We start from the raw sequence: 14092 nt of genomic DNA, 5'->3' as shown, positions 1-14092 counted from the left end.
CTGAGGTTAGTGGAATCAGATTCCCACAGCAGAGGAGCTAAACAGATAAACCAGTCCAGATGCTCCTTAATACATTTCAGCTGACAATCTTCCTATATCAAACCCACAGCTGCATGGAAAATTGCACATTCTTTATTTTAACTAATAACTGATATCATAATAGAATGCACTGATTTATTGAAGACATTTTAAATAATATGGTTTAAATAGTTCAACCCATTGCAATGATGACCAAGTTCATTATATTGCTTGAAATAAGAATATTGCTTGAATTGTTCTACATTTTTTTCTTTTATTTAGTTGTATGTCAAGGAACCACATTTTTAACAGTCGCAAACAACTGATGGTGGTTTTCTCTTTTGATTTTATTTTGGGTGTGCATCTGTGTTTCATTTATTTGGATGAGTATAAATGGCAGACCTTATGGCCATCTCATTAGCATATGAAAGCAGACATGCTGGTTGGTTGGTGTGTGTGTGTGTGCGTGTGTGTGTGTGTGTGTGTGTGTGCAGCAGATGGACTCAGACAAGTTGACTTCTGACCCTGTGGTTGTAATGAGGGCTGAGAGACTGGTGTAACATTGTGTTCACCTCAAAGCACACAGATCTGGAGTGAGAGGTTAATTAATTCATTTCAACTCATAATTATCCCATTAACCTCTGTAATGCTGCTGAACATCAATTCATTTCCTCATTACCTTAATCATTTACTATGGCCAGCTAATCATTGCAATCTGAGTATGATGGATTATTATCATTTAATCATACACAAAAAAACAGAAATTCGTATTCACACTAATAAACTAATTACATGCCAACACAGATGATCTATCTATCTATCTATCTATCTATCTATCTATCTATCTATCTATCTATCTATCTATCTATCTATCTATCTATCTATCTATCTATCTATCTATCTATCTATCTATCTATCTATCTATCTATCTATCTATCTATCTATCTATCTTCTTAGTGGTGCTAGCAATACCTCTCTATTGTTATCTTTCATTCTTCTTCTCGAGTGGACAATACTTTTACACATAACTCTTCCCATAACCCATGAATCAGGTATCAAATTAATGTCATAGAGACTTGGTCGTGGCCTCATTTGACTAAGCCTAGCCAGCAGCTAATAACTAGTGATGTATATAGTGATATAAAATGTCACATAGGAAGGAAAAATGATCATTCCAGTGTGCGAGCAAAGTGATGTTATGGTGCAATGAGGTAACTTCTATGGAAGACTGAAAGTTTCCTCCACTTGCAGTGCTGATATACAGTTCCTACAACAGCACTGGTCTTTCATGGTTTGTGTAGTTCATGTGTATAGCAGGGCTGTAATTGCCTGCGCCTGCAGGTTATTGGTCAAGGGTCAAATAAAAGCTTTGTTGCTATTATGATATTTGGAGCAGCACCCTTAAGTTGTGGCCTAGTGGTTAGAGAGTTTGACTCCTAATCCTAGGGTTGTGGGTTTGAGTCTCGGGCCGGCAATACCACGACTGAGGGGCCCTTGAGCAAGGCACTGAACCCCCAACTGCTCCTTGGGTGCCGCAGCATAAATGGCTGCCTACTGCTCCATGTGTGTGTGTGTGTGCACGCACTTTGGATGGGTTAAATGCACAGCACAAATTCTGAGTATGGGTCACCATACTTGGCTAAATGTCACGTCACTTTGACTTTTTTAATAGTAATGTAATATCATTTTCTTCTGTGCGTTCTGAATCTGACTCCTGGATTGCTCCGATTCACTAAAACACAGGAGATTCGATCTCTGAGCCTGAGTGTGTGAGCGACTGATGGCGTGACAGGTGACTAATTTAATATACTATTGGTTATTGTAAATGATAATCATATATGGGTGATAACTATCAGTTATTTATGAACTAAATCAGCTGTGATGGGGCAAGCTAGTATAAGCCCATAAAACAGATGCTACTAAATGAATTATACATTTGAATCATTCTGATTCATCCCAAAAGATGTGGATTTATCCACATGCCCACATTTGTCCATACTTTAGGTTACTATTAAAAATGCAAATTATGCCCAAATGATGTAAAATGTGTATGTTTTAATAGTATTCTTCTCAAAATGTTAACACATTTACCTATTGATGTCTGCAAAATACTGTACACATATTTTGTTTTTACCTACTTATATATAAAAGATCTTGTTATTTTCACTTGTTTGAGCACTTTGTCTTTGTCAGTAACTAAATATTGTAGTATACTGAAGTTATTTAAGGCACATTTTGGTACAGAACAATTAAATGTTTGTATGCAAGTCAATGCATATTTAATGTCTGCATCCATTATTGACTAGTGCTGGCTAGAATAAATGATAAACATTGTTCAGTCTTTTTTTCAGTACATAAAAAAATCAAGTATTTTTACTCATACTTTTACTGAAGAAATATTTGATCAAGGTATATCTAAACTTCTACAAGATGGGCTAGATTTGTGTACTTCGCCCGTCATTAGGCCTGTAACTTCTGAAGAATAATGAACCATGGAGCAATAGATAATCTGAGGAGGATCTGCTCGGAGTATATTCATCATTCACTTTAAAATGAATTTCAGCGACTGTTTCCTTGGCAACAGCCCTGCATGTATAGCTCTCCTCTTTCTGAGAGCCAATGAGGTGAGTGATTCCATAATGTTCTTTTACTCTCCGGTCTCCTGATCCTTTTAGCACCAATCAAAAGGTCAGAGAGCTTGTGCTCCCCTTTTCCTGATCTCTTGTACACATAAATCAGCTGATGACAGTAAAACAATGACAAATGGAGTGTGTGGGTCTCAGTAAAGCTATTTCAGCCGTGCTTGCAGAGAAGACTTGTGTTGTCAGGTGATTTTAGAAGCTTGGTATTATAGTTTGCTTCTTATCGATCATGAATGGTATAGATAACAGATAATAATGTAGGTTATGTTCAGGTTAAACGTGCTTATCTCAATCACCATTTAAAAAATGTGTTTGCATGTGTGTTTGCATGTGTGTGTGTTTGTGTGTGTGTGTGTGTGTGTGTGTGTTAGAGCGTGATTGCCTAAGGCTAGTATACTCTGTTTAGTGTCACTGAGTCACTTATTACCTGTTCTCTGTCAGATGTATATTCTGCTTTCTCTGTTTTCCTCTATTTTCACAGGAATAACCTGTCAGTGTGGATGCGTTCACGAACATTATAATGAGTGTGTATGCTTGTATTATGGATGATGCCTGTCATGTTGCTCGGTTAGTTATACTGTTTGACCACTGACTGTCTGATAGCATCTGAACTGTCACAGTCAATCCCAGTCCGAGATTTATTACTGCTATCCGGAGCATAGTCTTGTCTGCACTTGGCTGGCTCATCCTCGTCTGACTGTGTGTTTTGCGTGTCTGTGTGATTTGAGGCCATATGTCCGCTCTCACTCTGTCCGGTCGGAGAAATAATAATAATAGGTAGCTACTGACATCCTGCAGACATGCACACACTGCAATTTAAACCTCGTCTGCTCTGTATCACTGGTGGATGTCAAAGAAGGAATTTTACAGTATTCTTTACAGATGTGATGTGTGTTAAGGTGAGGGCTGGAGACAATGTGCTCAATGCAGCAGAGACATGATTTTTAAATCGCAAAGTAGACTACAACTACAGTACCAAATAAATGAATCGATCAATTAACCTCACACACGCAAACAAGCAGGAAACAAACTTTTGCTTCACACAAACAAGTGGCTCTGTCTCACATGCATGCAAAACTATATCGCACACATGCTACTGTGGTAAATTCATTCATTGTAGACTTTTTCTTTTTTATTGCACATGCAACATGTGTCCTGGTGCACACTGAGAATAGTTAAAAAGTAAATATTTATATTTAATTTTTAAGTATCAGAGCAGTGAAATGTACAAATATCACCCGTGACTGTTAAGTATTATGAAATAGCTCTGTTGCACTTGTGGATGTGAATGTCTGGAGAAAATGCAAGTCGGTGTGTGATAATGGCCAGTTCTAAGCAATTGCCTGCAGGTCAAAGGCGGTTATCTGATGGTCAGTGTTATCTTCTGCCAGTATTTTGGCTTTTTGGATGTGTAGATATGTTCAGTGAATGCTATGGTGTATAATTATCCCCTACAAAGCTGTCCAGTGCTGTGTTATAATACTATCACATCAGACTGTGAGTCCGCCAGTAATGAAACCTTTCAGTAATAAGCAAATGATACTCCATTTTCATTTAGTCATTCAGTTTTGACAAGTCACCCTATGATCAGTCTCTAAGTATTTCCTGTATTTTAAACTCATTCCCTCCTGGCATGTTGCAAACTCTCTTCTGGTTTCTCAGTATTTCAACTTTGCATAACCTTTACATAACTTAGAGTGCACCACTGTAAACTGTGATATTGTTTGATTATGAATTCCAATACAGCTGTTCATTCAGAATTTCTTTTTTTGTCATCGATATTTATTAGTGGCATGTTTTAAGATACATTTGGTAGTTTTGGATGCTTTAACCCCTTCTCATCACATATCATATTTATCTCAATATAATTAATCTGTTATTTCAATATAGGGATCTGTGTCTAATGCAGCTGCCAAGAAGTGGTGAAAATTCCAGATGAGACAAACAAGCCCTGTGGCACCCAGAGTGAATGGAGCAACAACAGTGATTTCCTTCTGTGTTAACATCAGAGTTAACAATATTTGTAGATGTCAGCATGCAACAACTAGGCTATATTCATAAAAAAAAAAAAAAAAAAAAAATTGGTGCCCCCCCATGGTTTTCAAAAAACAGAATATGCAATTTCTCAACTAAGAAGTATTGAACTAGTCTAATTTCCGGACTGTTTATGGTTGCCAAACATCACAGCAACTTGGAGCATTAACACTGCATATATATTTGCGCATTCTTAATGAACAAGCCTCATACAAACAAATAGATTTAAACCATAGTCATTCCACACGTGTTATGTATAATGAAATGGAACAGACAAGAAACCTCTTAAACTTATATGGGAAATAGTTTATTTACACGTTTCACACACACATACACACACACACTCTCTCTCTCTCTCTCTCTCACACACACACACACACACACACACACACACACACACACACATATATATATGTGTGTGTAATATTTGTGGCTTTAAATATCGTTTAATTTGTATACAATTTTCGGCACATTCTTTTAGAACATTCACTACGATTAACATTTGTCTTTATTCCGATATCCTTTAATTGATTTATTTTATCTCTCACAGTAGTGCCAACTGCCAACATAGCTATGATGTGTCTCAGCTGTCCATGTCCCAGCAAACTCTTCCCAGAGTTTCAAACTTCGCCTGTATACGCACAAAGTCATGTTTGTTAAAAAAGGGGGCATAAACCGATTGCCATACACACATATATCATAATTTAAAAATAAAGTGCTTCGTTTTATTCGCATACAATGAACAAATGCTAGGGGCTTTCATTGAGGACGGATGCGCGCGGTGGACCACACACCACGTTGCGACAGCGTTTAAATGCGTTATCCACGGTCCGAGAGGAACTCCATTCCAAAAATACTGTCTGTGGAAACCTAAGCTCCTAGAGACACAGATGGGATATGTGCGCGCTCACTGCACGTCACCTGGGGTCCAAAAGCTCTGGTGGAAATCTGCCATGCTGAGATAAAGCTAATGCACACCGCACAGCAGTGACATCATGCGCATCTAACACTAAACCAGCCTGTAACAACCCTGCAATCTTTTCTGAATTGCGCACGACTCATCTTTTATCGGTGTGAGGGAAAGTTAACATCGAGAGCATTTTACAAGGCAAGCTCTCTAGTGTCAATTCTGTTAAATGGATAGGCATATCCTAAAAAATACAGGTTTCGTATTTCGCTGAAGATCCAGACCCCAGTGCATCAATGTAATAATATTAAAAGATGTGCAAATATGAAATATTGTCTAAACTAGGCTATAGAGAAAATCTTTGACCAGTGAACTGTTATGAATTAATTAAAATAATAATTAAAAGTAATGGGTGGATACTTGTAGCTAGCTACTAGAATACAAGTGCAATGTGAAAATTAAAAAGTCGCAAGTTTTTCTGTTCCAGTCCCGACTCTTTTTTAATGTCCTCTTTCTTTATAGGTAAAACAGGGAAGACACGGCATGAACACAAATGTAGTTGCAAAAATATTTCGGATAGAACTCAGAGTGTTCTAATTTGAGGCAGGGTTGATAAAACAAGACATGCAAACAAAAGAACTGCCGGAAATAAAATAAAAAATGACTTTTGATGTCACCCGTAATATCTCCAAACCAGTAAATAATTAAAAAGAAAAACTAAAAAAAACAACAACAACAACAACAACAACAATTGTTAGGCTACACAGAATATGCTACACAGATGTTTTGAAGATGGATTTTTTTTCTTCACAATTTGCCGCTTTAATTTGTTTGTGTGTTCAGGGGGTTTGTAGATCTGAGAGATCATCGGAGGGTGGAGGCCTCTGTCTGTTGGGGGCGAAGGTGGGGGACTGAATGTTCTTTTCACAAGTTCATCTGTAATTATTTAAAAATGATGAAAAGGTATGACTCAGACTCAGCACATTCCCTCAGTGTATGCCGCCGAGGAATAAATTCAATCAAATGTATTTGTATTTTATGAGCTATAGCCTATGTTAGATACACATATAAATTATTTAGGCTACTGCGATCTAACCAGCACAGATGTTTTATTTTATTTTTTATTTTTTTTATAAAGAACTGAATAAATACAAGCCTATAGCTAAACTACCCCCCCCAACCCAAAAAACCCCTTAATCCAATTTTAAGAATCTACTCAATTATGATGATGATTATTATTATTATTATTATTATTATTAGGCCTGTTGTATGCTATTTTGTTTTCTTTATATTCCTATAATTTCTAAAAACGAAGTTGAACCTACAAGCATAGCAGGGGATCAATTATTTTAGTGCACATAGGCCCAAACTTAAAAATGGTTTCATTCACCTTGTTCCCAGCATGCACTGTGTGAATAATAGGCTTATGCATTGTTTGGCCGTTTACTTTTTTCCCCCACTACACTAGGCTATATGAAATAAATGTAAAATGTAGGCTAGCAGTGGGAAAAAAAATATTTTTTTTATTAGGAGGCCTAATAATTTTTTATTATTATTTAGGAGGCCTATTCCACGAAGCAGTAAATCAAGAAACCTAAACTGGAGTGCTGGTAAACAATATTATTGGAATCTTGGAACAGAGTCATACATACATACATACATACATACATACATAAATACACACACACACACACACACACACACACACACACACACACACACACACACACACACACACACACACACACACACACATATATATAGCCTCTTTTTTTAAAACCTGCATAAAGAACTGAGAAAGTAACGCATTCATGAGCACTTGATACACTGTTTCCTATTCGTACTTTACCGCGGTTTATTAGTACCCAATTTTTATTTTGTAATTTTAATTCGATGTTGTCTATTAATCTAGAGGCAATGTGAGCATTTTAGCAGTGATTGATGTCGGCGAATTTGCTCGTATTCGCTTCCAAATGCTCCGCAAAATTTATTTTCTGGCTGCTAGCAAAGCATCGAGTTATGGAATCCGAAGATTGCTGTAAACGGCTAAACAACTTGCTTTATTATTATTATTATTATTATTATTATTACTATTATTATTATTATTATTATTATTATTATTATTATTATTATTATTATTATTAATAATATTATTATTATTAATTTATTATTATTATTTTGGCGATTTCTAAGCCTTAAACCGGCCGACATTCTTTTAAAACGTCCACACGAGTTAGGCATGACCCTGTTCTAAATCATATTTTGAAGGCTACTTCTATTGTGGTTTTTAAGAACTTGATAAAAACGTCGATTTACACACAGGCCAATATCTCAGTCAAGTGTAGCTCGCTTCTGAACTTGACAGTTGTTAATTCCTGCGCTCCACGAGCCTGCCCAGGCGCGCCTCGCGCTCAGGACCATACAGCGAAGGTGTGAGAAAACCACGAACCCAACAACACACGCTGCAGGTCCAATGAAGATGCCATGTGACGCATCAAAATGTTGCCCCGGGCAGAGAGCTTCAGAAAACAAACAGTGATTCCCATCAGGATAAGATGTTCACGATTCTCTGCCGTCCTTGGTTTGATTAATCGGTTACAAAAAAGCCACGGCATGCCCAAAAACACACCACCGAAACAGTCACTCAAACTGCTCTCAAATTCTCCAAGCCTCAGCTAAACAGAGATGGGCGGCGAAAACATGAAACAACAAGGCTTGCATTTCCTTAGTAAAATAGGCAGCTAATTTTGTTAAACCTTAGAGCTATGCTCTTCTTATTATTGTTATTATTAAAAGAAAGTGTAGGCTTATTCTTCCAGCTAACAAAATAACTTTGCACCATGATTTTATCTTCCAACATAGGTCTGTGTAAATGTCTTTATCATCATCTGTTAGTAATTAGGCTACAGCTCAGTATAGGACTATATTAGGACTAGCCTATTGTAAATAAAATGTAGGCCTAATTATTTTTTGAATAGCCTTAATATAAAATACATCAGACAACTGGTTAAATTATTACGCTTATCAGTGTATGAAAATGTTAATGCATTTTGTATTTTACATACATAAAAGATAAACAGTAAAAAAGGCTAGCTGAGAGTCGTTTTATTGTGAGAAGCTTGGGAAACAAATTTGACGACGCAGGTTTGATGACTTCGGAGCTCCGTTTCTGATTCACGGTACAAGACAAAAATAAAATAAAATAAATAAATAAATAAATAAAAAATAAAAATGCAGCTGTAGGGCAAAATACGGAGAAAATTAGACGCCACGTTTTGCATGTACAAAAAAAGGTTTATTTGAATACAGTATTAAATATTTTGCAAAGAATAATATCTGATATCAGAAAAGTCTCCCATCTATATCCTAAATCCCATCATCAAAGAAAAAAAACCTGTTATCTACTTTAATCGAATAACATCTTTGGCACGAAGAAATATGGCTTTTAACAGCACAAAAAAAAGAAGAAGAAAAAAATGGCATTTAGATCAAATGTAAAGTGTCTAATTTGACTGGTAATAGATTTCAAACAACAAACCAGCGCGATCCATTTAGATTTTAATAGCATCCTCAAATCTTAATGAGGCATGGTTCCTCATATTTGTATTGTAAAAAACCAGCCGATTGTCCAAACAGGCTGATAAAGTAGCTATAATATCCTTTTATAACGTCTGGTCAAGTAATGTGGGTTTTTGTCTTCCACGCTTATCTCACTCCCCGGTTCTCCCCTGTCCTCTCTCTCTGTTTCTGTCTTTGCTAGTTTTCGTCTTCTTCTTGAACGGTGGTGGTGGAATGGTTGTACAGTCCGTGCGCCATTAGCTGCATTGCCAGGCCGTTCTTGAAACCGGTGGCTTTCTTGATCTTAGCTCGTTTGTTCTGGAACCAGATTTTAATCTGCGACTCGTTGAGCTTGAGGTCGCGCGCCAGGGCCTGCCTCCGCTGCTCCGTGATGTAGCGGCTCGCCTGGAACTCTGCCTTCAGTCTCTGGAGCTGCTCAGCTGTGAACGCCGTTCTGGGTCGTTTATCCTCGCTGTCGTTTTTCTTCTTTTTCAATTTCCGGGTCCTTGGGCCTTGTGTGGAGACAACAATGAGACGAATCCATGAATATCAACCATCTCATTAAATGCCAAAGCCATTTTGCACTATACACACAAAAGGGCAGTGGCGTGAGTATTGAGTATTGTTGTCTGTGATCACGAGAATAAAAAAGCATCAAAATTCTTATAACTTTTACAATAATATTTTTTTATAAATGTATGTTGCCTTTTAAGAACTGACATGGACTACAGACCTAACTATGCTGACCCTGTCCAATAAATAAATACATATAAATATAAAATAGGCTACGCGAATTGTTGCTTCAGTTTGTGGGAAAATAATAATTAAACTTCTACACATAAAAGTAGGCGATTATAACACATGAACAGAGGAACAGTTCAGCATATGAACTAGCCTACATTGTTATTATGTTGCAAAAAAAAATAAAAAATGGAAAAAAAAAATTAATTAGTTTTGACGTCTAGTGCTCCTGAAGTTGTCTTATTGCAAGTCAAGCGACAAAAGCCAACATATAATGATGGAACAGGAATAGGTTAAAAATTAATATCAATATAGAATGTATTTATTTATTTCAAATTTGAACGTTGAATTGAGAAAACCAAGGGGGATCAAATTTATTTGACATACGCTATAAGCAAAATGAGATATTGTAGCCTAAATAATAATAATAATAATAATAATAATAATAATAATAATAATAATAATAATTTGTCACTAGACCTAACCCATGGCAGCACAAAATCACAGCCTCAACGTAAAAATGCAAGATATCACACTCAACAGATTTTATTTAGATATGTTTTACTGTTTTATTACGCCCTTTGTATATTTCTGAGCTTTTGTCTACTTACTCTGCCGCCCGACCACTCAGGTCTACAACCCAACAGCTACTTGCTATCCCCAAGACACGTCTTAAAACCAGAGGGGACAGAGCTTTTTCTGTAATAGCTCCTAAACTCTGGAACTCCCTCCCACTTCATATTAAGTCCTGTAATACACTTGCCAGTTTTAAGACAAACCTGAAAACATACTTTTACTCTCTTGCTTTTAATTCTCTTTAAAACAATTTTTTTTTATATGTTCTATAGCCTTATATTTATGTTTATGTTTTATTCAATTATTTAAGTGTATTCAAGGAGTCTTGTACTCATTTTTATGTATTGTCAAGGCATATTGTTTCTGCCTTCCCTGTTTTAACCTGTAAAGCACTTTGGGTCAACTGTTGTTCGGTTAAATGTGCTATACAAATAAAATGACTTGACTTGACTTTATTAAAACGGATAATTTTGTGCATTTCAACTTAAAAATATTTATTGGGCAATATTAGTTATTCTGTAATTATTTGGTAAACATCTAACGTTTATTATTAGGCTAAACGACGTTTATTTATTAATATATAGGTTAGAAAATGTCAATCTTAATTCCTCGGAAACCATCGGTGTAGTGTTATGTCTGGATCGTGCATGCTATAAAACGGAAAAAAAAGAGAACATTTATGAAATATTTTATGTTTCGTAATTTGGTAAATTTGTCTGGATGATGAACACGAGGCATTATTTTTTTCAATGATCATGGAGCTGGAAGATTTCTACGATATTCAGAAGTTCATTTTCCTGCTTTTGGTTCATGCAAAAAAAATAAAATAAAAATAAAACAAACAAACAAGCAAAAAAGATATGGCCTAAACAGAAAGAAAAGAAGAGTATTATTTTTGTTATTAGTATTGTAAAGTGTATTATATTATACCAGGTGCCTTACCAGATGAAGGTCGATCAGAGTATCTCGTGCAGTAAACCCAGGCGGGCCACAGAAGCTGTTGAGTGTCCTTACTGGGCGAGGAGGTTTCACCTGAGCTATTCAGAGCAACGGGGGACGCCGAGACGAGCCCAGATTTCGCTGCTTCCCCTCTGTCGGTCTTGGAATGCCTTCTGCTGGCTGGAGACGAGACGGTGGACGAGGCAGAAGATGAAACACTGTCGGCACTGCAGCTGGAATCCGGACAAAGAGTGCCAGGGACAGTTGGACAATGCTCCCTTCTGCAGCCGAAGTCCGGTCTGAGGATGTTGTCGATGAAAAAGTTGGTGGTTGTGTGCGCGTGGTGCGCAGCCTGCAGCGGGAGCAGAGGTGGAGAGGGCAGGCTGTCATCTTCGCTCTGACCCCGCTGCTCTTCCATAACAGCTCCCCTCGTTGATATTCGCTCCAGTGGTTGGATTGTAACCTGTTCCGTTCCAAATATAGACTAACGAAAGACTGGACAATGTTATCTAGGTATCCATGACAACGCGCTAATTTCCCGCGAAAGTGAGTGCATTTTAAGTCAACTTGTTGACATTTAGTGGAGAGATAACGCTTGCTGATTTCACTTTGGATAGGACCGACAGCGCACGGTGCGCGGCTTCCCTACACCCTCCGCATTGCCAGACCTCAGTTTGACACCTCTTATTCTGGGACTCTGCTCGTGCACAACCACTCTTAGTGGCCACTAACCGGAAACACATTAGATCACATAGATGAGTGGGGAGCCTATCCATGACAAAGGAGCTCTTTGCCACGTGTGTCAGCGTCCAATTCCGTTCCGCGCCTGTGCGCACAGATATCCAACGACACAGAGAGTGCTCTTGCTCTGGTAGCTGAAATCTGCCTCCACGCTTAAAAAGAAACAGAAATCTTCGAATAAATTTAGCTATGTACAGACTATGAGATGAAATAGTTAAAAACAGTAATAAGACAATACATAGAATGGAAAACCTATCACAAAACAAATTGCTCAAATATATAACTGGCCTACTTCCTATTTAAAGCCAAATCCGTTTTCTGCATATAATTTTCTTCAAATGCCTTCATTAAAAAAAAAAAAAAAAAATTCTGATAAAACAATAATTACCACTTCTATGTCGCTGTAGCCTATAGGGTATTTAAATATACTAATTGCATCTCTAATTTAATTTTAAACTATATGCTTGTTCTCAATTCTATAAACAGGCTACTAATATGTAGCCTACTAAAACTAGTGCATAGGCTACATCACTGTGTAAATAATAGCCTACGTTAGTATTTAATTTAGATCTCATTCAGGGCGAGTGAAGCCAGACTGGCATAGGCTATATAGCCTCGTTCTCAATATTTGTGTGCTTTAAATACTTATCGCGAGAATTATCTTTTTGCACTTAATTAATTTATAATTAGGGCTATTGCTGGCTCATTCTGGAGAGTGCGCTATTGTGAGGCGGCAAATGGCTGAATACTCCACTATCGCTCTCGCAAGACGCGCCTTAAGAACTCCTATAAAAACATAATTTATAGGTTTTAATTAGCGTGCATTCACCGCGATCAGTTGGGCGTTCATCACAGCACAGTTAAAAGCGCCTGCCACAAAGCACGCAAAAACCGCTTCATCAAACCAGCTCTGCGTCGGCCTCAGACGAGTGAACGTCCTGATGAGGCTTGGCTTACCAAAAGCTCTATTTGCATAAACGCCTTAATTGACAGCTAAATGTCCTGTGATTAATTTTACCGCTCACGTGGCAGAGCTTTACTAAAAATATGATGAATGTATTTTTTCATAGTTAAGCAAAATGTAAATGACCCCTGCTTAATTCACTGAATAGCTCCTTAGGTTGTGCTCTGCGTTTAGTGTCAATTTATTTATTTATTTAATTTACAGTTTCACAAACTATAACTATCACCAGGCCATATCCCAAAATATCATGTATCTTCGAGAATTTGTAAATAAGAAAATCCTTATCCTTAATTTGTGGTATTTTAAACATAAGCTATAACTATAAATCTTTCTGAATGTCAGTGGGTATTTATTTAAAGTAAAAATTCAGGCTGAATAAGCCTATATGGGACCTGTTGTGACCTGCAAAATGCGATGAGACAGTAACAAAGCATGTAATCTTTATTCTTTGCTTGGTTAACATGCTTCGTAGGCCGATGCCTTCTTCAGAGTTCTTGCCATTCTGTTTGGACATTTGGACCATGGAAAGGTGTGTAAAAGTAGACAGCGAGTAACGATCACAGATATTGTTACCGTGTTAAAGTGGGAGGCCCTTTGGGGTCCACACTGCGGTCGGGCAGAGCACGTATGCATGTATGCGTTTAGTCATGTGTGAAGAATGTGAGTCTCATGCTCACAGAACAGATGTGGACCGTTCAGAGGTGTTCATATTCTATTCTGTTCTATTCCATAACGACTTTGACATACGTTTCCTCAGTTATAGTAAGGAATAGGCTTAAGTTAATAAATTAGGCCAGTAAACGCCTGACTTGTTGTGCCATCATATCCCAAGACTGAAAAAAGTGTCACTGTGTCATTATCTCTTTATGAAAATTCGGAGCATTAAAGACAACTAGTTTAGAACATTTGGCGTTATTAACTTTTTTTTAAAAAGCATTATTGTAACAATAGCTACTTATTGATTAGTGTATC

General features: G+C 37.2%; 1 protein-coding gene across 1 annotated transcript; it reads right to left on the bottom strand.

Moving 5' to 3' along the window:
* Positions 1 to 8837: 8837 nt before the first annotated feature.
* en1a (engrailed homeobox 1a) lies at positions 8838 to 12151 on the bottom strand. Its single transcript, XM_059499317.1, has 2 exons — positions 11419 to 12151; positions 8838 to 9671 (listed from the first exon to the last, which is right to left on the bottom strand). The coding sequence occupies exons 1-2, from the start codon at positions 11831 to 11833 to the stop codon at positions 9358 to 9360; spliced, it is 729 nt and encodes a 242-aa protein (XP_059355300.1). The 5' UTR covers positions 11834 to 12151; the 3' UTR covers positions 8838 to 9357.
* Positions 12152 to 14092: the final 1941 nt, after the last annotated feature.

The sequence above is a fragment of the Carassius carassius genome, chromosome 19 (genome assembly GCF_963082965.1).
Source record: "Carassius carassius chromosome 19, fCarCar2.1, whole genome shotgun sequence".
Lineage (NCBI taxonomy): Eukaryota > Metazoa > Chordata > Actinopteri > Cypriniformes > Cyprinidae > Carassius > Carassius carassius.
Note: the sequence above shows the minus strand (reverse complement) of the source record. Positions and strands in the feature narration are given on the sequence as shown.